The 26,266-nt window shown below is 50.4% G+C and overlaps 1 protein-coding gene across 1 annotated transcript in view; it reads right to left on the bottom strand.

Annotated features, from left to right (window-relative positions):
- The window catches only part of MERTK (MER proto-oncogene, tyrosine kinase), a 91,198-nt gene extending 77,421 nt beyond the window's left edge, over positions 1 to 13,777 (bottom strand). The window contains exon 1 of the mRNA XM_029071151.2: positions 13,657 to 13,777. Within this exon, the coding sequence (XP_028926984.1) occupies positions 13,657 to 13,735 (79 nt within the window). The 5' untranslated portion in view covers positions 13,736 to 13,777. The remainder of the gene's footprint in view (positions 1 to 13,656) is intronic.
- Positions 13,778 to 26,266: the final 12,489 nt, after the last annotated feature.

Raw genomic sequence — 26,266 nt, forward strand, 5'->3', positions numbered from 1 at the left:
ACAGTAAGCGCTCAATAAATACCACTGAATGAACGACTGAATGAATGTCACGGTTCTGTAGGCGGGCAGAGGTGCCGCCCATTGCTAAATGCGACTGAGCACAAAATCCACTTGTGGCCAAAAAGACCGAGAAGCTGGGCCGCGGCATCCTAGACCAATGGGTAGTTGCCATGGTAACCACCTCCGCTAACAATAATGATGATGGTATTTGTTAAGTGCTTACTATGTGCAAAGCACTGCGAGGGGTACAAGGTGATCAGGTTGTCCCGCGTGGGGCTCACAGTCCATCCCCATTTTACAGATGAGGTAACTGAGGCACAGAGAAGTTAAGTTAGAGAAGCAGCGTGGCTCAGTGGAAAGAGCACAGGCTTGGGAATCAGAGGTCATGGGTTCTGATCCCGGCTCCGCTGCTTGTCAGCTGTGTGACCTTGGGCAAGTCACTTAACTTCTGTGCCTCAGTTCCCTCATCTATAAAATAGGGATGAAGACTGTGAGCCCTATGTGGGACAATCTGACTACCTTGTAACTACCCCAGCACTTAGAACATTGCCTGGCACATAGTAAGCACTTAACAAATACCAACATTATTATTATTGTTATTATTAAGTGACTTGCCAAAGTCATACTGCTGACAAGTGGCGGAGCCGGGATTAGAACCCATGACCTCTGACTCCATGGCCCGTGCTCTTGCCACTGAGCCACGCTGCTTCTCAGCTGCTGGCCATTTTGGCTATGTGGCCTTTTGATCAGACTTAGCCCCCACAGGTACTTCCCTACTACTGGCTCCAGGGACCCTACGGTGTCTCTCTGCGATTAAGAGGTTCGGTCTATCTTATTCACTCAGAATCCACCTTGATAAGTAGCATCCTTCTCGGTAAGTCAGTCAATCATATTTATTGAGCGCTTACTGTGTCCAGAACACCGAACTAGGCGCTTGGGAGAGTACAATATAACAGACACATTCCCTGCCCACAACGAGTTTACAGTCTAGAGGGGGAGGCAGATGTTAAATTACAGATATTGGACTTGTGTGCTGTGGGGCTGGGAGTGGGGGATGAATAAAGGGAGCAAGTCAGGGCGACGTAGAAGGGAGTGGGAGAAGAGGAAAGGGGGAGTTTAGTCTGGGAAGGCCTCTTGGAGGAGATGCGCCTTCGATAAGGCTTTGAAGCCGGGGAGAGGAATTGCCTGTCGGATTTGAGGAGGGAGGGCGTTTCAGGCCAGTGACTGGGTGTGGGCGAGGGGTCGGCGACGAGATAGATGAGATCGAGGTACGGCGAGGAGTTTAGCATTAGAGGAGCCGAGTGTGAGGGCTACGTTGTAGTAGAAGGCAGAAGTAGAGCAGTAGTAGAGCTAATAGCTATTGAAGCGATGGTCCTTTTAAAACCCGTCGGCCCAGGTGCCTTTTAGGAAAAAGAGTTAAGCAAAAGCAGCTCGTCTTGCGGCAAACTATTCATTCCAAAAGGTCCCCGAGTGACTATTTTGGCCTCCAGCCTACAACTCCGAGCATTGATTTCCAAAGAGCGTACGGCGGATTTTAGGGTTTTTCCCTCCCCGCAATGGAAGGCATTTCCGGAGCTCCGCCCATTCCAGAGCTCCGATTCTGGCGGCACCCGCATGCCGTTTGGTAACAATTAAGCCCTGTCCCTCCCCACTGACCCTACTTCGCACCGTAAGCTGCAGTCAGCAAGGCCTGGAATTCCATCCAGGCCTTCGTAAAAACAAACAGAAGCAAGATCGACCCTCCGGGATCGGTCTCAGCTCCCCGATGTGCCTTCTGGTCTTTCTCGGCCAGGCGGATTAACTTAACCTGATGAGGGAATCTCCCCGGCACTTCGTACGCGGCTTGGGAAGCAGCGTGGCCCAGTGGATAGAGCCCGGGCCTGGGAGTCAGAAGGACCTGGGTTCTAATCCCAGCTCCGCCACTGGTCTGCTAGGTGACTTCGGGCAAGTCACTTGGCTTCTCTGTGCCTCATCTGTAAAATGGGGATTAAGACTGTGAGTCCTCCGTGGGACAGGGACTGTGTCCAACCAGACTATTTCGTATCTATCCCAGAGCAAAGAACGGTGCCCGGCACATAGTAAGCGCTTAACAAATACCATTAACCACAACAACTCAGTAAGCACTCAATAAAAATGATGGATTGACTGAGGACTAGGGAACTCTCCCTCCCCTTCAGCTGCTGTGAAAGGGCCTCCGCCTCCCTCTTGCCCCTCTCCTGATCATCTCCAGAGATGGGGCGAGGCTGTTGCCCTGAAGGGCCTTTCTGAAAACCGAGGCATGGAAAATCCTGCACTCGGGGGTGAGCAGGGCCCCCTCAATACGGCCATACCCCTGTTCTTCCCATCAGGGCCTTTTGGGAGAGAAAGATCTGTCTCGGCCTCTAGCTTGTAAGCCTGTTGTAGGAAGGGAATTCATTCAATCGCATTCACTGAGCGCTTACTGTGTGCAGAGCACTGGACTAAGTGCTGGGAAATTCGGCAACAGATAGAGACGATTCCTACCCAACAACGGGCTCACAGTCTAGAAGGGGGAGACAATCTGTTATTCTGTTCCACTGTTCTCCCCCCAAGCGCTTAGGACAGTGCTCTGCACACAGTAAGCGCTCAGTAAATTCGACCTACTGACTGACCGCTCCACCCCCTAGTTGGTTAATGCCAGCATTTATTAACTACTGTGCTAACCACCGACGGAGATATGAGATAAATAAATGGAACTCAGTCCCTGGCCCACAGAGCGCTCACTATCTAAATCAGGGTAGGCTAGACACATTCTTCTCTTTGCCTGCTATGCGGCCTTGGTCAATTCAGTGAACCTCTGTGGCTCTGTGCCTCAGTTTCCTCATCTGTAGGCACATCTCCTCCAAGAGGCCTTCCCTCCTTTCCTCTTTTTCCACTCTCTTCTGCGTCTCCCTGACTTGCTCCCTTTATTCATCCTCCCCTCTCAGTCCCACAGGACTTATGTACATATCTGTAGTTTCATTTATTTAAATTAATGTCAGCCTCCCCCTCTAGACTATAAGCTCGCTGTGGGCAGGGAATCTGTTTACTGTTATACTGTACTCTCCCAAGGGCTTTGTACAGTGCTCTGCATGCAATAAGCGCTCAATAAATACGAGTGACTGACTGACGGAATTCTCCCTCTCCCTTAGACTGTGAGCATCATGTGGGACAGGGATTACGACCAACCTGATTATCTTGCATCTACCCCCCTGCTTGGCACATGGCAAGTGCTTAACAAACACCACAATTATTATTAATATTAGATCCAAAAAAAAGAGAAATAAATTATAGGCAAGAATTTTCAGGCAACGAGAGCATTTTTAAACCAGGAGACTACGAAAGGGAGGGCAAAGATAGGAACGGTGGGAAAGCAGTGGGGACTAGTGGCACGAGTGCTGGCCTGGGAGTCAGAGGACCTGGGTTCTAATCTCAGATCCGCCATTTACTGCTGTGGGACCTCAGAGCAGTCACTTAACTTCTCTGGGCTTCAGTTCCCTCATCTACAGTCCCGTGCTCTTTCCACTAGGTTCCTCCAGCCTCTGGGCTTCCTCTTCTTGCGAGGCTTCCTTGAGTTCAGGCCCAGGAGCCCCATGGTTTCTGTCCCCCCTTCCCGTTTCCCTTCCCCCACAACTTCCTACCTTCCCCTGATCCTGACACCCCAATAGACAGCTCCACTAATACAAAAATAACAACAACTGTAATTAGGGTACTTATAATAATAATAATAATAATTGTGGTATTTGCTAAGTGCTTACTCCGTGACTGGCACTGCGCTAAGCGCTGGATAGAAGCAAAGTGGGTTGGACAAAGACCCCTGTCTCACGTGGGGCTAACAGTCTCAATTCCCATTTTACAGATGAGGTAACCGAGGCACGGAGAAGTCACACAGCAGACAAGCGGCAGAGCCAGGATTAGAACCCATGAATTTCCGACTCCCAGACCTGTGCTCTATCCACCACGCCATGCTACCTCCCTAAGCGCTTCCTCAGTACCAAGCACCGTTCTAAGCGCTGGGGTAGATACAGGTTAATCAGATCATACACAGTCCCTGCCCCACATGGGGCTCACACTCTAAGTCCCCCTTTTCCAGATGAGGTAACTGAGTCTCAGAGAAGTGCCTTACCCAAGTCACGCAGCGGACACGTGGCGGAGCCAGGATTAAAACCCAGGTCCTTCTGACTCCCATGCCCACAAAGCCAGCTGCTTCTACAGGGAGAAGCAGGGAGGACAACTTTCCACAAGAAGATCCGACCATGGATGCTCCTGTTGAGCTTCAAATGGCCTGTTCTTACTTGTGCAAATGAAATTCTGGATAGAAGTCTGGAAACTATGATGATGGTTAGCTTCTACCTCAGTCTACCATTAGGGTTTAACAGGCATGTTCTCCAGGCTCTCCGTTGCCATCCACAGATAAACAAGGCTTGCTTTTGTACACTGTAATCTGGGACAGCAAGGGGCATTTACAAACTCTTTGTTCAGACGGGGGGAATACGGTGTTTATCGCTTCCAAAGAATGTCAAGGAAAGCAGAACTTTAACGCAAACCTAAACTACCCCATGAAAGACGGGTCACAAAGGGCTTGCTTGTTTCCTAGGTAAACAACTGAAATTTAAGACGTTGGTCACCTGACCTCACTCAGAGGAAGGGGGGGGGGGGGGTGTCCTTCTTAGAGTGAATTCAAAACTTTAGCTGAGTTTCAGGTTGACAGCACCATAATTATACCCTTTGCTTTTGGTTTAAATTGATATTTATGAAGCGCTTCCTATGTGCCAGTTACTATATCAAGCACTGAGGTGGATACGAGATAGGTTGGATACAGTCCCTGTTAGTGGTATTTATTGAGCGCTGTAATAAACGCTTGGGAGAGTCCCATAGGACCCCACTTAGGGCTCAGAGTCTTAATCCCCATTTTGCAGAGGAGGTAACCGAGGCGCGGAGAAGTGTAGCGACTTGCCCAAGGTCGCACAGCGGACGAGGGGCAGAGTCGGGATTATTAATAATAATAATAATGTTGGTATTTGTTAAGCACTTACTATGTGCAGAGCACTGTTCTAAGCACTGGGGGAGATACAGGGTGAACAGGTTGTCCCATGTGGGGCTCACAGTTTTTCATCCCCATTTTACAGATGAGGGAACTGAGGCACAGAGAAGTTAAGTGACTTGCCCACAGTCACACAATTGAAGAGTGCCAGAGCCGGCATTCGAACCCATGACCTCTGACTCCCAAGCCCGGGCTCTTTCCACTGAGCCACACTGCTTCTCCTCTGACTCTGAGGCCTGTGCCCTTTCCACCAGGTCACCCCGCTTTCTTCCCTTCATAAAAGAGGAGCAGGAGCCGTTGGCGAAAACATGCAGGGATCAAGCTGATAAAACCCAGGAACTAGCACAGCTCCTCAGCGTCTCTTCAGATGGCCAGATGCAATGAAAAACACTGGTTTGGTGCCCCAAACACATGGGTTACCGCAGGGTTCTACACATTACCATCACGAAATGCCTTTCATTTTCTTCCTCTGCTCAGTTGTAACCCTCAACTATGTTTCTCCTTTGGAGTAAAAATTTCCATGTGCGATCCCCATCCAGAGGCGGCAACTTTCATTAGTTCTGGCATTCTCCTGGAAAAATCTATCTCGCCGCTAAGTTGGATAAGGGGGAGCCCCAGCCGGGGGAAGGTGGAGGGCAGAGAGAAGAGGAGGAGAATGCAACGGAGGGATTTAGAAAGGGTGAAAAGGTCTGGCCTTTGAGGAGGCTTGAAAATATCCCCTTTGACCCCAGTTCTCTTTGTCCCACACAAAAGAAGAGGGAGAGGGGATCTGTTTGAACAGTGGGCGGCACGGGGAGGTCTCAGGGGGCGATGCTGAAAGAGCTCATAGCTACCTTAGTGGACTGGAATCAAACATCCTGCCAACGACTCTTCCCTGACACGACACCGGAGGGGCAGAAAAAGCCGAGACGAGGATTGGTGCTTCCGGCCTCCTTGGTAGTTCAACCAGGGCCGAGCCTGCCGCTGCCTGACTTGGGAAGTCTCTCCTCCATCCCCCGAGGTGGAAATGGGGTCAGCCCCCTATGAGCTGGAAATGTGTCTGTTTATTGTGGTATTGTCCTCTCCCAAGCGCTTAGTACAGTGCTCTGCACCCAGTAAGCGCTCGACAAATACAATTGAATTCATGAATGAATGCCAGGTGAAGGGCCCGGATCCGGCCCATAGGCTGCAAGGCCAGGCTGGGACCACCTACTTACCAGCGGCGGGCCAGGAGAGGCTGGTGGCCCTGCCCCTGAAGAAGATCAATCGATCGATGGTATTTGCTGAGCGTTTACTGGGTGAGGAGCGCCGTACTAAGTGCTTGGCAGATAGAGTGAGTCAACACAGTTTCTGCCCTCAGAGAGCTTGTAGTCCAATCCAGAGGAGTTGGAGCAGCATGGCCTAGTGGGTAGAGCAAGAGCCAGGATCCTAATTCTGGCTCCACCACTCGTCTGGCTTCACTTCTCTGGGCTCAGTTCCCTCATCTGTACAATGGGGATGAAGACCGTGAGCCCCACGTGGGACAGGGACTGTGGCCAACTTGATTAACTTGTATCTACCCCAGCGCTTAGAACAGGGTCTGGCACAGGGTGGGCGCTTAATAAATACCATTAAAAAAAAAAGGGCACAAGGGTCTAAAACTAGGGATATGGTCCAAGGTCAAAATGGTGACCATAAATCGGCAGGTGCTTGAGGCTGGTCCAGGCCCAAATAAGCAGGAAACGGCTGCCCACCGGCCAAGAAGTCACTGAGGGACTATATCTTTCCATTCAGGTTTACTTCCAACCCTGGTCAGTTTGGTGGTTAATTTCCTTCAGGACAAAATAGTCTAAAGAGATCAATCGATCAAATCGACGTCCTCGATCGAGCGCTTACCGTGTGCAGAGCACTGTACCCGAGAGCTTGGGAGAGTACAATAAGGGATTCGTTCATTCATTCAATTGTATTTATTGAGTGCTTACTGTGTGCAGAGCATTGTACTAAGGGCTTGGGAGAGTATAATATAACAACAGACGGTCACATTCATGCCCACAACGAGCTCAAAGCAGTATGAACTTCACGCTGCGCTGCGCGTACAGACAGACTCTTTTCACTACCGACGGGTCAAATCTCCAGAAGGCAAGATCCCACCCGTCACCCCAGTAACAACACTCCATTTTGTCATGTGGGACCCGGTGAGGGGGCGGGTTAGTGGTTTCACGGTTCAAGCTCTCACGTGTTTTCCATTCTGTTTTGGAGGGTAATGACTAATCGGAGTGAAGAGACAAGGAGAGATGCCCAAGCCAGGGAAAAGAACGTCATGTTTTCGGTCTGCCAACTTTGGCAGCTCTCCTGCTCGTTTCTGCTCGGACAGCAAATATCCTCTGACAACAATACTCTCGCACGGATGTAAGCGTGGTCGACAGAACGCGCGGATTACAACCGTAACTCTGCCAACGGTAGGGAGAAAATTTAAGATCAAGGCATCTGGGAGAATGAGCTGATCTTTAAACAAGAGCACATTACTTTGGGAGCAATAAAAAAGGGCAGAAAGAACAGTAAGAGGCCCAGTTGGCAAATCCTGTAACAGCACAGAGATCCGAGAGCAGGAAAAACAACAGTGAAGATAAGGCCAAGTCATTAAAGAGTCCCGCGAATCACAGCATGACGGTGTGGGGCAAGATCTGAAAGCTAAAGGGAGGAAAGACAAATCACTGGCAAAGATACAAAAGCCAGGAAAAAAAAAGAAAAGGTTTAGTTCTCCCTTATTAATCAATCGATGTCATCTATTGAGCGCTGACCACGTGCAGAGCACTGTACTAAGCGTTTGGAAGGACTTGCCGCAACAGAGTTGGTAGATGGATCCCTGCCCTCAAGGAGTTTACAGTCTCGTTCGAATCCATAAAGTTCAGATTCATGGGGCTCTGTAGTAATAGATTTATTGAGGGCCCATCCGGGGCAGGATGCTGTACTAGATGCCTGGGAAATAAGGAAAAAAATCAAGTTGTAGGTTCCCTGCCCTCTAAGAGCTTACACTCTTAGAAAAGGAGGAAAAACATAAAAGTAATAACCAAGAGTGACTTCAAGGACTCCCCCCTCCCACCCCTTCACTGAAAAGCAGCGAGGTCTAGTGGATAGAGCACAGGCCTTGAGGATAGAGTTCTAACTCTGGCTACACCACACGTCTGCTGGGTGACCCTGGGCAAGTCGCTTAACTTCTCTGTGCCTCAGTTACCTCATCTATAAAATGGGGATTAAGACTGTAAGCCCCGCGTGGGAAAGGGACTCTGTCCAACCTGATTTGCTTATATCCACCCAGTGCTCGTAGAGAAGCAGCGTGGCTCAGTGGAAAGAGCACGGGCTTTGGAGTCAGGGCTCATGAGTTCGAATCCCAGCTCTGCCACTTGTCGGCTGTGTGACTGTGGGCAAGTCACTTAACTTCTCTGTGCCTCAGTTCCCTCATCTGTAAAATGGGGATTAAGATTGTGAGCCCCACGTGGGACAACCTGATTCCCCTATGTCTACCCCAGCGCTTAGAACAGTGCTCGGCACATAGTAAGCGCTTAACAAATATCAACATTATTATTAGTAAGCACTTAAATACCATGATTATCATTATTGTTATTAAAGTGCTCTTCATTCAGTCCTCATTCCCATTAGAGAGGACCAAAATAAAGCATATATATACATATATAAGTACACACAGATATATACATAATACACACATATATTTATATAGAGAGAATATAGAGAGTACCATACAATTGAGTGGGTACATATGATCTGCTACTTTTCTACCTACTCAACTCCATCGTGAGCTCCCAAGTGCTCAGTACAGTGCTCTGCACACATAAGGGATTATGTCTATCTGTTGCCAAATTGTACATTCCAAGCACTTAGTCCAGTGCTCTGCACATAGTAAGCGCTCAATAAATACTATTGAATGAATGAATAAGCACTTAAATACCACTGACTGGGAAATATAAGAGAGAGAGAGAGAAAGCTAAAGAGGGTGATACCAGCCGCCCCCCACCACAAACACACTATAATCCTCTTCAAGAGTGAGAGCACTAATGAATTTTAATACCAGTAATGTCTTACAGTTTTCTCTCTCTCTCATTCACCATCGAGCTCTGGTTTTGCAGTGTGTGTCCAGAAAGAAATCCGAGTCGGACAAGGCAAGCCAAACGGTGCCATTCAACTGAGAGTGGGCGTCCAGGGTATATTTCGGGACTCGGGGTTTTTTTTTTTCCGCAAAGAAAAGTACATTTCTTGCCCAGGAGCTGGGTCACACAGCAGCCTTGAAGACGGTAATAATGAGTGGCTGCCTCCGCCACTCCCAGCCAGGGCTCAACGTTCACAGTGGAAAGGGACAGAAGCCTCTCAGCTCAGAGGAATGTCGGGTGCAGTATATGCTTGGCCAGTTTTTCGATCGGCATTTCCCTCTTTTCTTTTTTTAAGACTGTTTGGCCTCCCACAAGCCTACAGAGAGGGTCGGCTAGCAACTAGAAGGACCTAAAGTGATGCCCCTGCCACCAAAGGAAAGAAAAGGGGAGAAAGAGCGTGGCCCGGTGGATAGAAACTGGGCTTGGGAGTCAGAAGGACCTGGGTTCTCATCTCCGCTCCGTCACTTGTCTGCTGTGTGACCTGGGGCAAGTCATTTCACTTCTCTGTGCCTCATTTCCCTCACCTGTAAAATGGGGATTAAGACTTTGAGTCCGACGTGAGACACGGACTGGGTCCAACCTGATTAGCTATGTCTACCTCGGCGATTAGAACGGTGCCTGGCACACAGAGAGCGTTTAACAAATACCATAAAATGAAGGGGTAGGGGGAGAAGAGGCAGGTAGGCTCTCTCCTTTCAATCTGCCTTTCCTTTCTCTGCTGAGGGGTGAAAGAAAAGGGGAGAATAGGAAGGCTCCCTCCTTTGAAGGTACTTTGCCTTTCTCAGCTAAGGGACTGAAGGGTGAAGGAAATGGGGAGAAGGAGCAGACGCTCTCCTTGGAACCTACTTTTCCTTTCTCGGCTCAAGGTCCGAAGGGAGGAAGCGAGGGGGACGGGGGAGAGATTCCGTTCCCCTTCTCGGCTCAGGACCTGAGGGGGCGGCGTAAACAGAACGGAGAGACGGGGAGAAGCGGGCGACGTGAACGGAGTTTGGGCTGGACTGGGAGACCAGGGGTCCCGCTGTCCTTCAGGAGGTAGCAGAGAAGTAGCGGGTGCCTCTCCGTCCCTGGAGAGGGACTGTGGCTGGATTGCGGCTTGTGCTCCCTGCCCAGCGGGCACCGTGCCCGGACCTCACCCTCACAGAGCTACCGATTCCGCCCTCGGCTGCTGCAGCTTGCTTTCCCTCTTACCAGCCCGGCCAGGGCACCTCGAGAACCCTCAGAGCTCAGTTTGTGGGTGCTACCGTCCTCCCATTTATTATCGTATTGTAATAATAATGGCATTTAAGCACTTACAATGTGCCAGCAGGCACTGTACTAAGCGCCGGGGTGGATTCAAGCAATCGGGTTGGACACAGTCCCTGCCCCATGTGGAGCTCGGAGTCTCTACCCCCATTTTACAGCCGAGGGAACTGAGGCCCAGAGAAATGAAGTGATCTGCCCACGGTCACACAGCAGACAAGTGGTGGAGCTGGAATTAGAACCCATGACCCTCTGATTCCCAGGCCGGGGCTCTATCCCCTGCGACTCCCCCAAGTACTTAGTACAGTGCTCTGCACACACTAAGCGCTCAATAACCTTTGCTCTTCACCCCCACCCCAGTCCCAGAGCATTTAAGTATATATCTGTAATTTTATTTATATTGCCGTCTGTCTCCCCGCCTCTAGACTGTGAGCTCACTGAGGGGAGAGAATGCCACCGTTTATTACTGTACTTTCCCAAGCGTTTAGTACACAGTACGCGCTCCATAAATACAAACGGATGATCGAATGAATGAATTTTCTGAGGCGGGGTAGGAGGTGGGCTAAAAGATTTCTCGTAACAGAACGGGGGCATCGAGGCAGCTTTTCCACGGAGAGAGGGTAGGGAGAGACACTTTAAACCCGTCGATGGACAGGGATTGTCTCTATCTGTTGCCGAATTGTGCGTTCCAAGCGCTCAGTGCAGTGCTCGGCCCACAGTAAGCGCTCAGTAAATACTATTGAATGAATGCACAAGCTCTCACAAACATACACACTCAAAATATCCTCCCCCACACACTCGGACACCCTGACACACAAACTTACACACAACTCTTCAATGCATAAACCCACGGGGTCACACACACACACACAAACACATACGCCTAAAGCCCAACTAATAATAGCGTTGGTATTTGTTAAACGCTTACTATGTGCAGAGCACTGTTCTAAGCGCTGGGGTGGATACAGGGTAATCAGGTTGTCCCACGTGAGGCTCACAGTCTTAATCCCCATTTTACAGATGAGGTAACTGAGGCCCAGAGAAGTGAAGTGACTTGCCCACAGTCACACAGCATTCTCCTGCATCACAAACCCTACTTAAAGCTCACCTCCTCCAAGAGGCCTTCCCAGACTGAGCTCCCCACTTTTTTCCCTCTGCTCCCTCTACCCCCCCTTCACCTCTCCACGGCTAAACCCTCTTCTCCCCCCTTTCCCTCTGCTCCTCCCCCTCTCCCATCCCCTCCCTTCAGCACCGTACTCGTCCGCTCAACTGTATATATCTTCATCACCCTATTTATTTTGTTAATGAGATGTACATCGCCTCGATTCTATTTAATAATAATAATAATAATGTTGGTATTTGTTAAGCGCTTACTCTGTGCAGAGCACTGTTCTAAGCGCTGGGGCTTAGACATAGGGGAATCAGGTTGTCCCACGTGGGGCTCACAGTCGTAATCCCCATTTTACAGATGAGGGAACTGAGGCACAGAGAAGTTAAGTGACTTGCCCACAGTCACACAGCCGACAAGTGGCAGAGCTGGGATTCGAACCCATGACCTCTGACTCCAAAGCCCATGCTCTTTCCACTGAGCCACGCTATTTGCTATTGTTTTAATGAGACGTTCTTCCCCTCGATTCTATTTATCGCCACCGCTGTCGTCCGTCCGTCTCCCCCGATTACACCGTAAGCCCGTCAAAGGGCAGGGGCCGTCTCTATGTTACCGATTTGTCCATTCCAAGCGCATAGTACAGTGCTCTGCACATAGTAAGCGCTCAATAAAGACTATTGGATGAATGAACATACGCACGTCTCAAACATACAACACCCAGGAATTCATTCAATCATTCCTCTGATCGTCTTCGAGCGCTCACTTTGTGCCGAGCGCTGTACTAAGCGCTTGGGAGAGTGGTAGTGGAAAGAGCACCGGCTTGGGAAGGAGAAGGTCATGGGTTCTAATCCTCAGCGTTTGGGAGAGTATAATACAACAATAAACAGACACATTCCCTGCCCACAACCATGCATATACGTGGCTCAGTGGAAAGAGCCCGGGCTTCGGAGTCAGAGGTCAGGAGTTCGACTCCCGGCTCTGCCACTTGTCGGCTGTGTGACTGTGGGCGAGTCACTTCACTTCTCTGTGCTTCAGTTACCTCACCTGTAAAATGGGGAATAACTGTGAGCCTCACGGGGGGCAACCTGATGACCCTGTATCTCCCCCAGCGCTTAGAACAGTGCTCTGCACAGAGTAAGCGCTTAACAAATACCAACATTATTATTATATACACTCCGACAAGCGCTCTCATCCAGATGCACGTACGTTCTGACTATATACATAAAAGCAGCGTGGCACAGTGGATAGAGCCCGGGCCTGGGAGTGGGATGGTCGTGGGTTCTAATCCCCCCTCTGCCACTTATCTGCTGGGTGACCTTGGGCAAGTCACTTTACTTCTCTGGGCCTCAGTTTCCCCCTCTGTAATACGAAGGTGAAGACCGTGAGCCCCAGGTGGGACAGGGACTGTGTCCAACCTGATTTGCTTGCATTCCCCGCCGGCTCAGTGGAAAGAGCCCGGGCTTGGGAGTCAGGGGTCATGGGTTCGAATCCCGCCTCTGCCCCTTGGCAGCTGGGTGAGCGTGGGCAAGTCACTTCACTTCTCTCGGCCTCAGTTCCCTCGTCTGGAAAATGGGGATGAGGACTGTGAGCCTCACGTGGGACCACCCGATGACCCCGTATCTCCCCCAGCGCTTACTACAGTGCTCGGCACAGAGTGAGCGCTTAACAAATACCAACATTATCATCAGTAGTAGTACGGGGCCCGGCACACGCTAAGCGCTGACCCCAAACCACAATTATTATTATTATTATCGTTGCATGCATTCTCCTTCTCCTACACGTAGTTGGAAAGACACACACATTCAGCCCATCCTCCGTGCGTTCCTGCGTTCGGTCGCATTTATCGAGCGCTTGCTGGCCGCAGAGCACTGTACTAAACGCTCGGAAAGTACAATCCGGCGACAGAGAGAGCCCCTCTCTGCCCCACACCGGGCTCGGGGTACCCGCTGTCCCCCTGAGGGGGGTGGATTCCCTCGGGCCGGGTGGGCGTCCCGCACCGGTGCCCCCCGGCCCTTCCCCAGCGGCCGGCGCTCAGTACATAGCCCCCGCCCGCGGACCGCTCGACGGGCTGCCCCGATGCCCTCGGTTGTGTCGGGGGGTGTGGGAGGAGGGGGAGGCTGGCAGGGCTGGCCCAAGACACTCACCGCGGGCGGCGGCCGGGAGGGCTGCGCGGAGGAGGAGGACGAGGAGGAGGAGGAGGAGGACGAGGAGGGGTCGGTCCATGTCGGGCTGGGGTGCGGGGGTCCGGGCGGCGGGTCCGGGCGCGGGGGAGCCGGCAGTCCGGCCGCAGTCCGGCCCTGCTCGGCCCGGGGGAGGGGTCGGGGGAGGGGCCGGCCCACCCGAAGCGGGAGGGGGCTCTGCGCGCACACACCAAACACACACCCACGCTCACACCCACTCTCTGGCCCTATCTTTCTGCCCCATCTCTTTCTCCCTCCCTCCCTCCCTCCCTCCCTCCCTCCTTCCCTCCTTCCCTCCTTCCCTCCTCCCCTCCTCCTCTCCTCCTCTCCTCCTCTCTTCCTCTCTTCCTCTCTTCCTCTCTCTCCCTCTCTCTCCCTCTGTCCCTATGCCCCTCTTTCTCCCTCCTTCTCTCTCTCCCGCTCCCACTCTCTCCCTATCATCTCTTTCTCCCTCCTTCTCCCTTTCCCTCTCTTTCTCTCCCCCTCCCACTCTCTCCCTATCATCTCTTTCTCCCTTCTCTCTTTCTCTTTCCCTCTCTTTCTCTCCCCCTCCCACTCTCTCCCTATCATCTCTTTTTCCCTCCCTCCCTCTCTCTTTCCCTCTCTTTCTCTCCCCCTCCCACTCTCTCCCTATCATCTCTTTCTCCGTCCCTCCCTCTCTCTTTCCCTCTCTTTCTCTCCCCCTCCCACTCTCTCCCTATCATCTCTTTCTCCCTTCCTCTTTCTTTCCCTCTCTTCCTCTTCCCCTCCCACTCTCTATCTTTCTCTCTCCCTCTCCCTCTCTTTCTCTCCCCCTCCCCTTCTCTCCCTATCATCTCTTTTTCCCTCCCTCCCTCTCTCTTTCCCTCTCTTTCTCTCCCCCCCCTCGCTATTATCTCTTTCTCCCTCCCTCCTTCTCTCTTTCCCTCCCCCCCGTCTGTTCCTATGTCTCTTCCTCCCTCCTCTCTCTCCCTCTCTTTTCCCCTCCTCCTCTCCTTCTCTGTTCTTATATCTCTCCCCCTCTCCTTATCTCTTTCTCCGTCCCTCCTCTTTTTCCTCCTCCTCTCTCTCCCTCTCTGTTCCTATGTCTCTCCCTATCTTTCTCCCTTCCTCCTTTTCTCTTTCCCTCTCTTTCCCCCTCTTCTCTCTTCCTGTCTGTTCCTACCTCTCTCCCTCTCTCCCTCTCCCTCTTTCTCCCTCCCTCCTTCTCTCTTTCTCTCTGCCTCTTTCGCTCTCCTCCTCCTCTCTCCCCCTCTCTGTCTTTCTCCCTCTCTGTTTCTCTCTCCCCTCCCTCCTCTTCGCTGCCTATTTCTCCCTCCCTCTCTCTTTCCCTTCATTTCCCTCCTTCTCTCCCCTCCTCTCTCTCCCTCCCGCCATCTTTCCCTCTCCCCATCTTTCTCTCTCTTTCCCTCTCTCCTTCTTTCTCTCTATCTCTCCTTCTTTCTCTCTATCTCTCCTTCTTTTCTCTTTCCCCTTTCTCTCTTTCCCCTTTCTCTCTCTCCTTCTTTCTCTCTCTCATATCGTGGTATTTTTTTAAGTACCTACTATGTGCCCGGCACTATATTAAGTTTCAGGGTGGACACACTCAAATCGGGTTGGACTCAGTCCCTGTCCCATATGGGGCTTGTGGTCTTCACTTCCGTTTTACAGACGGGGGAACTGAGGCACGAAGGAAAGTGACTCACCCAACGCCACACGGCAGACAAGTGGCAGATCCGGGATTAGAACCCGTGACCTTCTGACTCCCAGGCTCGGGCTCTATCCGCTAAACCGATCTGCTTCTACACACATCCCTCCTTCCCCAGCTTCCTCAAGAGTTGGGGAGCCCCTTCACCCCCTAAGCCAGTGCCACACATGCACAACACGCACAGAATTGGGGACCCCCCCCCCACTTCACTGCCTAAACCAGTGCCACCACCCCAAGCCACGTTGGGCCTGGGAGAGTCAGGAGGTCACTCTACCAAGTCCTGGGTGGGATTCCTTTTCATCGGGGAACGTGTCCGCTAACTCTGTTCTTTTGTACTCTCCCAAGCGTTCAGCACAGAGCCCAGCGCACAATAACTGCTCAAGAAATTCCTCCGATTGATTAAACCACCGTTCCCACAGAGTTTGGGGATAGGGGCAGCTCTGTCAGAGAGGGAGCCACCCTCCCGTAGTTGCTCATTCCTTTCCACCTCTGCCAAAAACTCCTGGCCCCGTGGCTCACTGGGAGAGCCCTAGTCCCTAAAGTTGGAGGTCCCGGTTTCGAGTCCCGGCCCTGACAGCTGATCGCTGCGTGACCTTTGGCGAGCCGCTTTAACCTCCCCATGCCTCAGTTTCCCGGCTGGGATGATAATACCTGAACCCTACCTCCCAGGGGTGTGGCGAGGAGTGAATAACTAGGGTGAGGCGCATTGGTAATAAAAGCACCAAATAGAAACCGAGACGCAGCATGGCGGAGTGGATCGAGCAAGGGCCTGGCAGTCAGAAGGTCAGGGGTTCTAATCCAGACTCTGCCGCTTGTCTGCTGGGTGACCTTGGGCAAGTCACTTCGCTTCTCTGAGCCTCAGTTACCTCATCTGGAAAATAGGGAGCGAGACTGTGAGCCCCACATGGGACGGGGACTGTGTCCAGCCCGATTTGCTTGTATCCACCCTAGCGCTTAGTACAGTGCCTGGGATATAGTAAGCGTTTAACAAATATCATTATTATTAAGACCTTTGATCAGCTCTCTCCCTCCTACCCACCCACTTTTAGTGCCATTGTTCTCGTCTGTCCGTCTCCCCCGATTAGACCGTAAGCCCGTCAAACGGCAGGGACCGTCTCTATCTGTTGCCGACCTGTTCATCCCAAGCGCTTAGTACAGTGCTCTGCACATAGTAAGCGCTCAATAAATACTATTGAATGAATCTCCCAGGACACCCCAGCTTCCACTCTTCGTTCCTCTCACCGGGCCTCGTTCTCACCTCTCCTGCCACCAAACTTTTTCACCTTCTCTTCCCTCCTGCCTGGCGTTCATTTCCAACCCAACCAGTCCACTGCTCTCCTCATCTCCAGTGATTGAATCATTTTTACTGAGGGCCTACTTTGTGCAGAGCACTGTACCAAGCGCTTGGGAGAGTCTAATGCAACAATAAACAGATCTTCAAAGCCCTTCTGAACTCACATCTCCTCCAGGAGACCTTCCCCCATTAATCTCTCAACTGCCCACCCTAAATCCAAACAATCACTGAACTCTTACTGTGAGCAGAGCACGGTACTAAGCACTTGGGGGATTACATTATAACACAGTCGACAGACACGTTCCCTGCCCACAAGGCACTTACAGCCTAAAGAGGGAGACAGATATAGATAAAAATAAATTACAGCTATGTATGAAAGTGCCGTGGGGGTGAGCACTTCTGCCCCACCTAAGCACTCGTGTACTGACAACTGCTGGAAACGCTTATGTACACAGGTTACATACCCTATATCCTAAATTCTTACACATGGTTCTATTTACCTTCTGCCTCCTGTCTGCAAACATTTTAACCTCTGTCTCCCCTGCTAGATTGTAAATTCCTTGCAGGTCGGGGTCAGTGTATTTACTGGATTACACCAGTCCCAAGTGGTTTGCACAGAGAAGGTGTTATACTATTGATTTTTTTTTGGGGGGGGGTGAGGGGGAACTAGAAGAGGGGCCACATGACTCCCTTGGTAATGGCGATCACTTCCATCTGTGCTATTTCCCTTGGTATTTTCCACCTGGTCCCGCTTCATTCCGTGCTTCTTTTTCTCTTCTGTTGGCTGGGTTCCTAAATTGAGGCTAACGTCCCCAGATTTCCTTCCAAAGCCTGGAGCATTCCCTAAATCATAGAAGATCTCATGCACAAAAACTCCGGTTCTTTGATTCCAACTTTAGGGTGGGACTCTCTCAGTAGCCGGGACAGGTTTGGATCCTCAGGAAAAAATCTTTTCTTGTGCAGTGTTACCTTGCGTAAAAAGAGTTCATGTGAACATTTGAATGTGGTGGAATTAACTGGGGTTTTGAGCTGGAGGTGGGTTACCTATGAAAGAGATCCCATATCCCAGGCACCAAAAAATTCCTTTTTAAGAGTTGTTTTATTCGGGGTAATCAAATAATTGCATTTGGAGTTTCATTCCTCTCTCTGTCTCTCTCTCTCCCATAACCCCATTTAAGAGCAGTTGCTAATGAGCAACCCTAGTTATTAATTTAATTTTCAGCTCTTGGGTTTTTTGTTCTGCTTTCTTGTTGGGGTGCTAATGAGGAAATAACCAGGGGGCAAAAAGCTCCTAGGGAGAGGAGAAGATTGGACAGAATAATGATTTGGTTTCAGATGTTTTGCCGTGCAAGAGGGTTCTAGTTTTAGAGGTGATGATGGGGAGGAGAAGGAAGGGGGTAAAGGGGACAAAACGAAGAGGTGCTCAGACCAGTCTGAAATTTATAAAATAAAATGAGAAGCAAGGTTGCATAGTGGATAGTGCAAGGACCTGGGAGTCAGAGGGACCTGGGTTCTAATCCTACCTCCACCACTTACCATGGGCAAGTCACTTGACTTACCGGTGCCTCAGTTACCTCATCTGTCAAACGGGGATTGGGACTACAAGCCCCTCGTGGGACAGGGACTGTTTCCAACTCAAATTGTGCGTATCCACCTCAGGGTTTAGTACCGGGCTTGTCACATAGTAAGCGCTTAATAATGGTGACATTTGTTAAGCGCTTACTATGTGCCACGCACTGTTCTAAGCGCTAGGGTAGATACAAGGTAATCATAGTGTCCCACGTGGGGCTCACAGGCTTCATCCCCATTTTACAGATGAGGGAACTGAGGCACAGAGAAGTTAAGTGACCTGCCCAAAGTCACACAGCTGATAAATGGCGGATCCGGGATTAGAACGCACGACCTCCGACTCCCAAGCCCGTGCTCTTTCCACCATCGCTATTATTATTTTCATTATTATTATTAATTCAGTGCTATGGCTGCAGTAAGTACTGAATAAATACCATTAAGTGATTGATTGCTGCCCTACCAATGTACAATCTATTTATTGCTACTGTTGTTGTCTGTCCGTCTCCCCGGATTAGACTGTAAACCCATCGAAGGGCAGGGACTGTCTCTATCTGTTACCGATTTGTACATTCCAAGCGCTTAGTACAGTGCTCTGCACATAGTAAGTGCTCAATAAATACTATTGAATGAATGAACAATCAACCAGTGGTATTTTTTAATCCTTACTGGGCACAGAGCACTGTACTAACTGCTTGGGAGAGTCGAATACTATGGAGTCAGTAGACATTTTCCCTACCCACAAGCTGCTTACAGTCTCGAGCGGAGGCAGGCATTAATAGAAATAAATAAATTAGGAATATGGACGTGAGTGCTGTGGGGCTGGGAGGGGGGTGAATGCCAAGAGGTATAAACCCAACAGCGTTAGAAGGAGCAGCAGAGGGCCGCCGCCGACCGCGAGAACAGCAGGAGGTTTTTCGCAGAGCTTTCTGCAGTCCGTAGTCCAGGGACACAATTAATTGTGGTATTTGTTAAACTCTAAGTACCGAGCACTGTATGTTCTAAGGGCCGGGACTGAAACAAGATTATCAGGTCAGACCCGAGACCCTCTCCCCTCAGCCTCCCACCCAAAATGCTGACAAGTCCCCGCTGCTGACCGTGGTCTAGACGAAGTTTCCGGGAATTATTCCGGATAGGGCAGTAATAGTTGGAATAATAAGAAGAACGTAATAATATATTATAATATAATGATAAGAGCACTTGTTAAGTGCTCACTGCGTGCCAATCCCGTGTGAGGGGCTGACGTCTTTAGGATAATCAGATTGGACACAGTCCCTGTCCCTCTCGGGGCCTCATAGTCGAAGGAGGAGGAGGGAGAGCACTAATCCCCATTTCACAGATGAGGAAACTGAGGCCCAGAGAAGTGAAGCGACTTGCCCAAGGCCACACAGCAGGCAAGCACTGGAGACTGGGATTAGAACCCGGGTCCCTCTGACTCCCAGGCCTGGGCTCCTTCCACTATACGCTGAATCTCAGACTACTAACCGTCTCATAATCCCTCCAAACCATGTCAGAAGGACTGACTTCTGATAAATGAGTCTTCAGAGAGAAAGGCCGTTGGTCTAGACGGTATTCCTCCAATGGTGTACAAGTATGTGTACGGTCAGTCGTATTTACTGAGCGCTTACCGTGTGCAGAGCACTGTGCTAAGCACTTGGGGGGGCGAGCGCAATAGAACAGAAAACAGACAAGTGAATGAACTCCCCAGAAGGCTTACTGATCGGCCGTGCACAGTTTGGGAACAGAAATGACTATAGGAGTTCAAAGTTTGAGAAGCACTGTGTCCTAGTGGAGTCACAAGACCCGGGTTCTGATCCCGGCTCTGCCCCTTATCCGCTGTGTGACCTCGGGCAAGCCATTTAACTTCTCTGTACCTCCGTTTCCTCAACTGTAAAATGGCAATCGAGACTAAGAGCTCCACAGGGGACAGGGACTGTCTCCAATCTGATTTGTTTGTATCTGCCTCAGTTCTCAATATAGTGACTGACATCTAGTAAGCAAGCAGCGTGGCTCAGTGGGAAGAGCCCGGGCTTGGGAGTCAGAGGTCGTGGGTTCGAATCCCGGACCCGCCACTTGTCAGCTACGTGACTGTGGGCAAGTCACTTCACTTTTCTGTGGCTCAGTTCGCTCATCTTTAAAATGGGGACTAACTCTGAGCCTCACGTGGGACACCCTATGTGTTCTGCACATAGTAAGCGCTTAACGAATACCAACATCATCATCATCGTCACTGAACAGACACCATTAATAAAATAATCAGAAAGACCCATATTGGTGTCCTGTTGTGGGCAGGGAATGTGTCTACCAACTCCGTTACATTGTGTTCTCCCAAGCACCTAGTAGAGTTCTCTGCTCACCGTCAGCGCTCCATAAATACCTCCGATTGATTGACTGAAGCCTAATCCCTCTCCGTCTTCAGCTTTAAAGCAGTCAATCACCTCTCCCCCTCCTACCTCACCTCGCTGCTCTCCTACTACAACCCAGCCCGTGCCCTTTCCTCCTCTAACGCCATCCTTCTCGCTCTACCTCCGTCTCATGTACCTCGCCGCCGGCCTCCCGCCCGCGTCCCGCCTCGGGCCCGGAACGCCCTCCCTCCTCAGATCCGACAGACAGTTACTCTACCCTCCTCAAAGCCTTCTCGAAGGCATGCCTCTTCCGAGAGGCCTTCCCCGCTTAAGCCCTCCTTTCCCCTTCTCCACTCCCTCCCGAGCCACCTTGACTTGCTCCCTTTATTCATCTCCCCCCTCACAACCCCACAGGACTTACGTACGTATTTGTAATTCGATTTATTTATATTAATGTCTACCTCCCCCTCTAGACTGTAAGCTTGTTGTGGTCAGGGAACGTATCTGTTATATCATACTCTCCCAAGCGCTTAGTACAGTGCTGACTGACTCGCTGACCGAAATAGAAAGCACTTAACCAATAGCACAGTTATCATTATTATTGCTTTAGGGGCACCTAGTGGAAAGAGCACGGGCCTGGGAGAACATGGGTTCTAATCCCGGCTCTGCCGCTTGTCTGCTGTGTGACCCTGGGCGAGTCACTTCACTTCTCCGGGCCTCAGGTTCCACATCTAAACAACGGGGATTCGATCCGTGTTCTCCTTTGTGAGACGGCGAGCCTCACCTAGAACGGGGACTGTGATCCGATTATCTTGTATCTACCCCACTGTTCGATACGTAGTAAGCATTTAACAAATAAGTTTATTATTAGCACAGCATGTACACACAAGGCATGTAATAATAATTATTGAATTTGTTAAGCGCTTACTATGTGCCTGGCACTGCGCTAAGCACTGGGGTGGATGCAAGCAAATCAGGTTGGACATAGTCCCTGTCCCACGCGAGGCTCGCGGTCTCAACCCCCAATTTACAGATGAGGTAACCGAGGCCCAGAGAAGTGAAGTGACTTGCCCAAGGTCACCCAGCAGGCAAGAGGCGGAGCCAGGATTAGAACACATGACCTTCTGACTCCCAGGCCCGGGTTCTATCCACTAAGGTATGAAATCAATTCCAGATAGGAGGAGAGGCAGAGAAGAAGGGTAAGCAGAGGTTTTGCGGCAGAGTCCTATCAATCAATCAATCAATCAATCAAACAAGCAAGCAAGTAAGCAAGTAATGGTGCTTGGGAGAGCCTTGTGGACAGTAAGCGCTCAATAAATACGATTGAATGAATACAACAGAGTCAGGAGACACTTTTCCTGCCCACAGCTAGCTTAGGGTCTTGAGGCTACTGTCCTCCTTTTAGGCAGGATGGCTCCAAGTGGGCCAGCTGACTGCACAGATCAGGTAACGCAGTCCAAGGGATATGGAGTAGAAAAATAATAATAATAATAATTACAATAATAATTATCACTGTGGTATTTGTTAAGTGCTTACTTTGTGCCAAGTACTTTTCTAAGCACTGGGTTAGATACAAAGTAATTAAGTTGGACACGGTCCCTATCCCACTTGGGGCTCACAGTCTTGGTCCCCATTTTACAGATGAGGTAACTGCGGCCCAGAGAAGTTAAGTGAGAAGCAGCGTGGCTCAGTGGAAAGAGCATGGGCTTTGGAGTCAGGGCTCATGAGTTCGAATCCCAGCTCTGCCACTTGTCGGCTGTGTGACTGTGGGCGAGTCACTTAACTTCTCCGTGCCTCAGTTCCCTCATCTGTAAAATGGGGATTAAGACTTGTGAGCCCCACGTGGGACAACCTGATTCCCCTGTGTCTACCCCAGCGCTTAGAACAGTGCTCGGCACATAGTAAGCTCTTCACAAATACCAACATTATTATTATTATTATTAAGTGACTCGCCGAAGGTCACCCAGCAGACGTGGGACAGAGCCGGGATTAGAATATTCGTTGAATTCATTCAATCGCATTTATTGAGCGCTTACTGTGTGCAAAACACTGTCCTAAGCACTTGGGAGAATACAAAACAACAAGAAAGAGACATTTTCCCAGCCCTCAACGAGCTCACAGTCTAGCGGTACATAAAAAAAAGGAATAAATATATTACAGATATACACATATACGCTGTGGGAATGGGAGGGAGGATGAATGACGGGAACAAGACGGGGCCACGCAGAAGGGAGTGGAAGAGGAGAGGAGGGCTCAGTCAGGGAAGGCTTCTTGGAGGAGGTGGGCTTTCAATAAGGCTGTGAAGTGGGGGAGAGCAATCATCTGTCTGATAGGAGGAGGGAGGGCGTTGCAGGCCGGAGGTAGGACGCGGGCGAGAGGTGGGCAGCGAGATAGACAAGGCGGAGGTACGGTGATCTCTGTCCTCTGACTCCCAGGCCTGGGCTCTTTCCTCTGGCCCGCGCCTGTGCCCTTATTGGCGTTGCGGGGAGCAGGGCGGCCCAAGCCCAGCCCCAAATCATACAACGCTCTGCACACAGTAAGCGCTTAATAAATACGCTTGAATGATTGAATGAATTCCCTCCAAACGTCTAGGAAGCAGCATCTTCGAACACCCCCCAGTTAACCTGCCTCAAATCTGCCAGACGACTAATCTCCCCAGCCTTCAGATCCTTATAATAATAATGTTAGTATTTGTTAAGCTCTTACTAGGTGCAGAGCACTGTTCTAAACTCTGGGGGAGATTACAGGGTCATCGCGTCGTCCCATGTGAGGTTCACAGTCTTAATCCCCATTTTACAGATGAGGTAACTGAGGCACAGAGAAGTGAAGTGACTCGCCCACAGTCACACAGCTGACAAGTGGCAGAGCCGGGGGGTCGAACCCATGACCTCTGACTCTGAAGCTCAGACTCTTTTCACTGAGCCACGCTGCTTCCCGATTGAAGGCCCATCTCCTCCAGGAAGCCTTCCCAGGCTGAGCCCCACTTTTCCTCATCTCCCACTCCCTTCTGCATCGCCCTGACCTGCTCCCTCTGCCCTTCCCCCCTCTCCCCGCCCCGCTGCACTTATCTGTCATTTTATTTATTTAATAATAATAATAATGTCGGCATTTGTTAAGCGCTTCCTAGGTGCAGAGCACTGTTCTAAGCGCTGGGGTAGATACGGGGTCATCGGGTCGTCCCACGTGAGGCTCCCGGTCTTCATCCCCATTTTCCAGAGGAGGGAACTGAGGCCCAGAGAAGCGACTTGCCTACAGTCACACAGCTGACAAGTGGCAGAGCCGGGATTCGAACCCATGACCTCTGACTCCCCAGCCCGGGCTCTTTCCACTGAGCCACGCTGCTTCTCTTTATATTGAGGTCAGTTTATTTGTACTGATGCTTGTCTCTCCCTCCCTCTAGACCGCGAGCTCGTTGTGGGCAGGGTTTGTCACTCTTCATTGCCGTATTGTACTTGCCCAAGCGCTTAGGACAGTGCTCTGCACATTCATTCATCCAATAGTCTTTATTGAGCGCTTACTATGTGCAGAGCACTGTCCTAAGCGCTTGGAATGGACAACTGGGGAACAGATAGAGACGGTCCCTGCCCACTGACAGGCTTACAGTCTAATCGGGGGAGACGGACAGACAAGAACAATTGTAAGCGCTTAATAAATACGACTGAATGAATGTCCATTCCAAGCGCTTAGGACAGTGCTCTGCACATAGTAAGCGTTCAATAAATACTATTGAATGAATGAATGAACTTGGGACCAGGTGGGGCCCAATGGGGATGTGCAATGTCCCAGCTCCCTCTAGCGGTAGGTCCGTGTATTTACGGAAACATGAGAACTTTTTATTTTAGTAATAATAATAATAATAATAATGTTGGTATTTGTTAAGCACTTACTATGTGCCGAGCACTGTTCTAAGCGCTGGGGGAGATACAGGGGAATCAGGTTGTCCCACGTGAGGCTCCCAGTCTTAATCCCCATTTTACAGATGAGGTAACTGAGGCGCAGAGAAGTGAAGTGACCTAATAATAATAATAATAATGTCGGTATTTGTTAAGCGCTCACTATGTGCCGAGCACTGTGCTAAGCGCTGGGGGAGACACAGGGGAATCAGGTTGTCCCACGTGAGGCTCCCAGTCTTATTCCCCATTTTACAGATGAGGTAACTGAGGCGCAGAGAAGTGAAGTGACAATAATAATAATGATGGCGGTATTTGTTAAGCGCTTACTATGTGCCGAGCACCGTCCCAAGGGCTGGGGGGAGACACAGGGGAATCAGGCTGTCCCAAGTGAGGCTCCCAGTCTTAATCCCCATTTTACAGATGAGGTAACCGAGGCCCAGAGAAGTGAAGTGACTCGCCCACAGACACACAGCTGACAGGTGGCAAAGTCGGGAGTCGAACCCATGACCTCTGACTCCGAAGCCCAGGCTCTTTCCACTGAGCCAAATAATTTTTATTATTAATAATAATAATGTTGGTATTTGTTAAGCGCTTACTATGTGCAGAGCACTGTTCTAAGCGCCAGGGGAGATTTACAGGGGAATCAGGTTGTCCCACGTGAGGCTCCCAGGCTTCACCCCTATTTTGCAGATGAGGCAACTGAGGCCCAGGGAAGTGACTTGCCCACAGTCACCCAGCTGACAAGTGGCGGAGTCGGGATTCGAACCCATGACTTCCGACTCCCAAGCCCGGGCTCTTTCCACTGAGCCGCGCTGCTTCTCGCGTTTTTCCAAAGGTGATATTTGTTAAACGCTTCCTATTCATTCCATCCTATTTAATGAGGGCTTCCTGTGTGCGGAGCACTGTAAGAATAATAATAATGACGATGGTATCTGTTAAGCGCTTACAATGTGCCAAACACTCTTCTAAGCGCTGGTAGATACAGGGCAATTTGTATATATTCTTTATTGCTCTACTAATTTTATTCATGATGTATATTCATTCAGTAGTATTTATTGAGCGCTTACTATGTGCAGAGCACTGTACTAAGCGCCTGGATTGTACAAATCGGCAACAGATAGAGACCGTCCCTGCCCTTTGACGGGCTTACGGTCTAATCGCGGGGGACGGACGGACAAAAACAAGACAACTTAATCACAATAAATAGAATCGAGGGGAAGAACATCTCAATAAAACAATGGCAATAAATAGACTCTAGATCCGTGATTTTATTTATCTATTTTAATGGTATGGATGCCTGACTGCTTGTTTCGTTTTTGCGGTCTGTCTCCCTCCCTTCTAGACCGCGAGCCTGTTGGTCGGGCAGGGACCGTCTCTGTCTGTTGCCGAACTGCCCATTCCAAGCGCTTAGTACAGCGCTCTGCACGAAGCAGGCGCTCAATAAATACGATCGAATGAATGAAGCAGGTTGTCCCGTCTGGGGCGGACACTTTCAATCCCCATTTTACAGATGAGGTCACTGAGGCACAGAGAAGTGACGTGGCTTGCCCAAGGTCACACAGAAGACAAGTGGCGGAGTCGCAATTAGAACCCAGGACCTTCTGACTCCCAACCCGGCCTCTTGCCACTGAGCCACGCTGCTTCTCTAAGTGCTCGGGAGAGGACAATAGAACGATAATCACATCCCCTGCGATGACGGGCTTACTATGTTCCGGTGAGTTGATCGTATTTGTCGAGTGCTTACCGTGCGCAGAGCACTGTACTAAGCGCTTGGGAGAGTCCAATGTGACAGTAATCACATCCCCCGCGA

This window comes from Ornithorhynchus anatinus, chromosome 1, assembly GCF_004115215.2.
Source record: "Ornithorhynchus anatinus isolate Pmale09 chromosome 1, mOrnAna1.pri.v4, whole genome shotgun sequence".
Classification (NCBI taxonomy): domain Eukaryota; kingdom Metazoa; phylum Chordata; class Mammalia; order Monotremata; family Ornithorhynchidae; genus Ornithorhynchus; species Ornithorhynchus anatinus.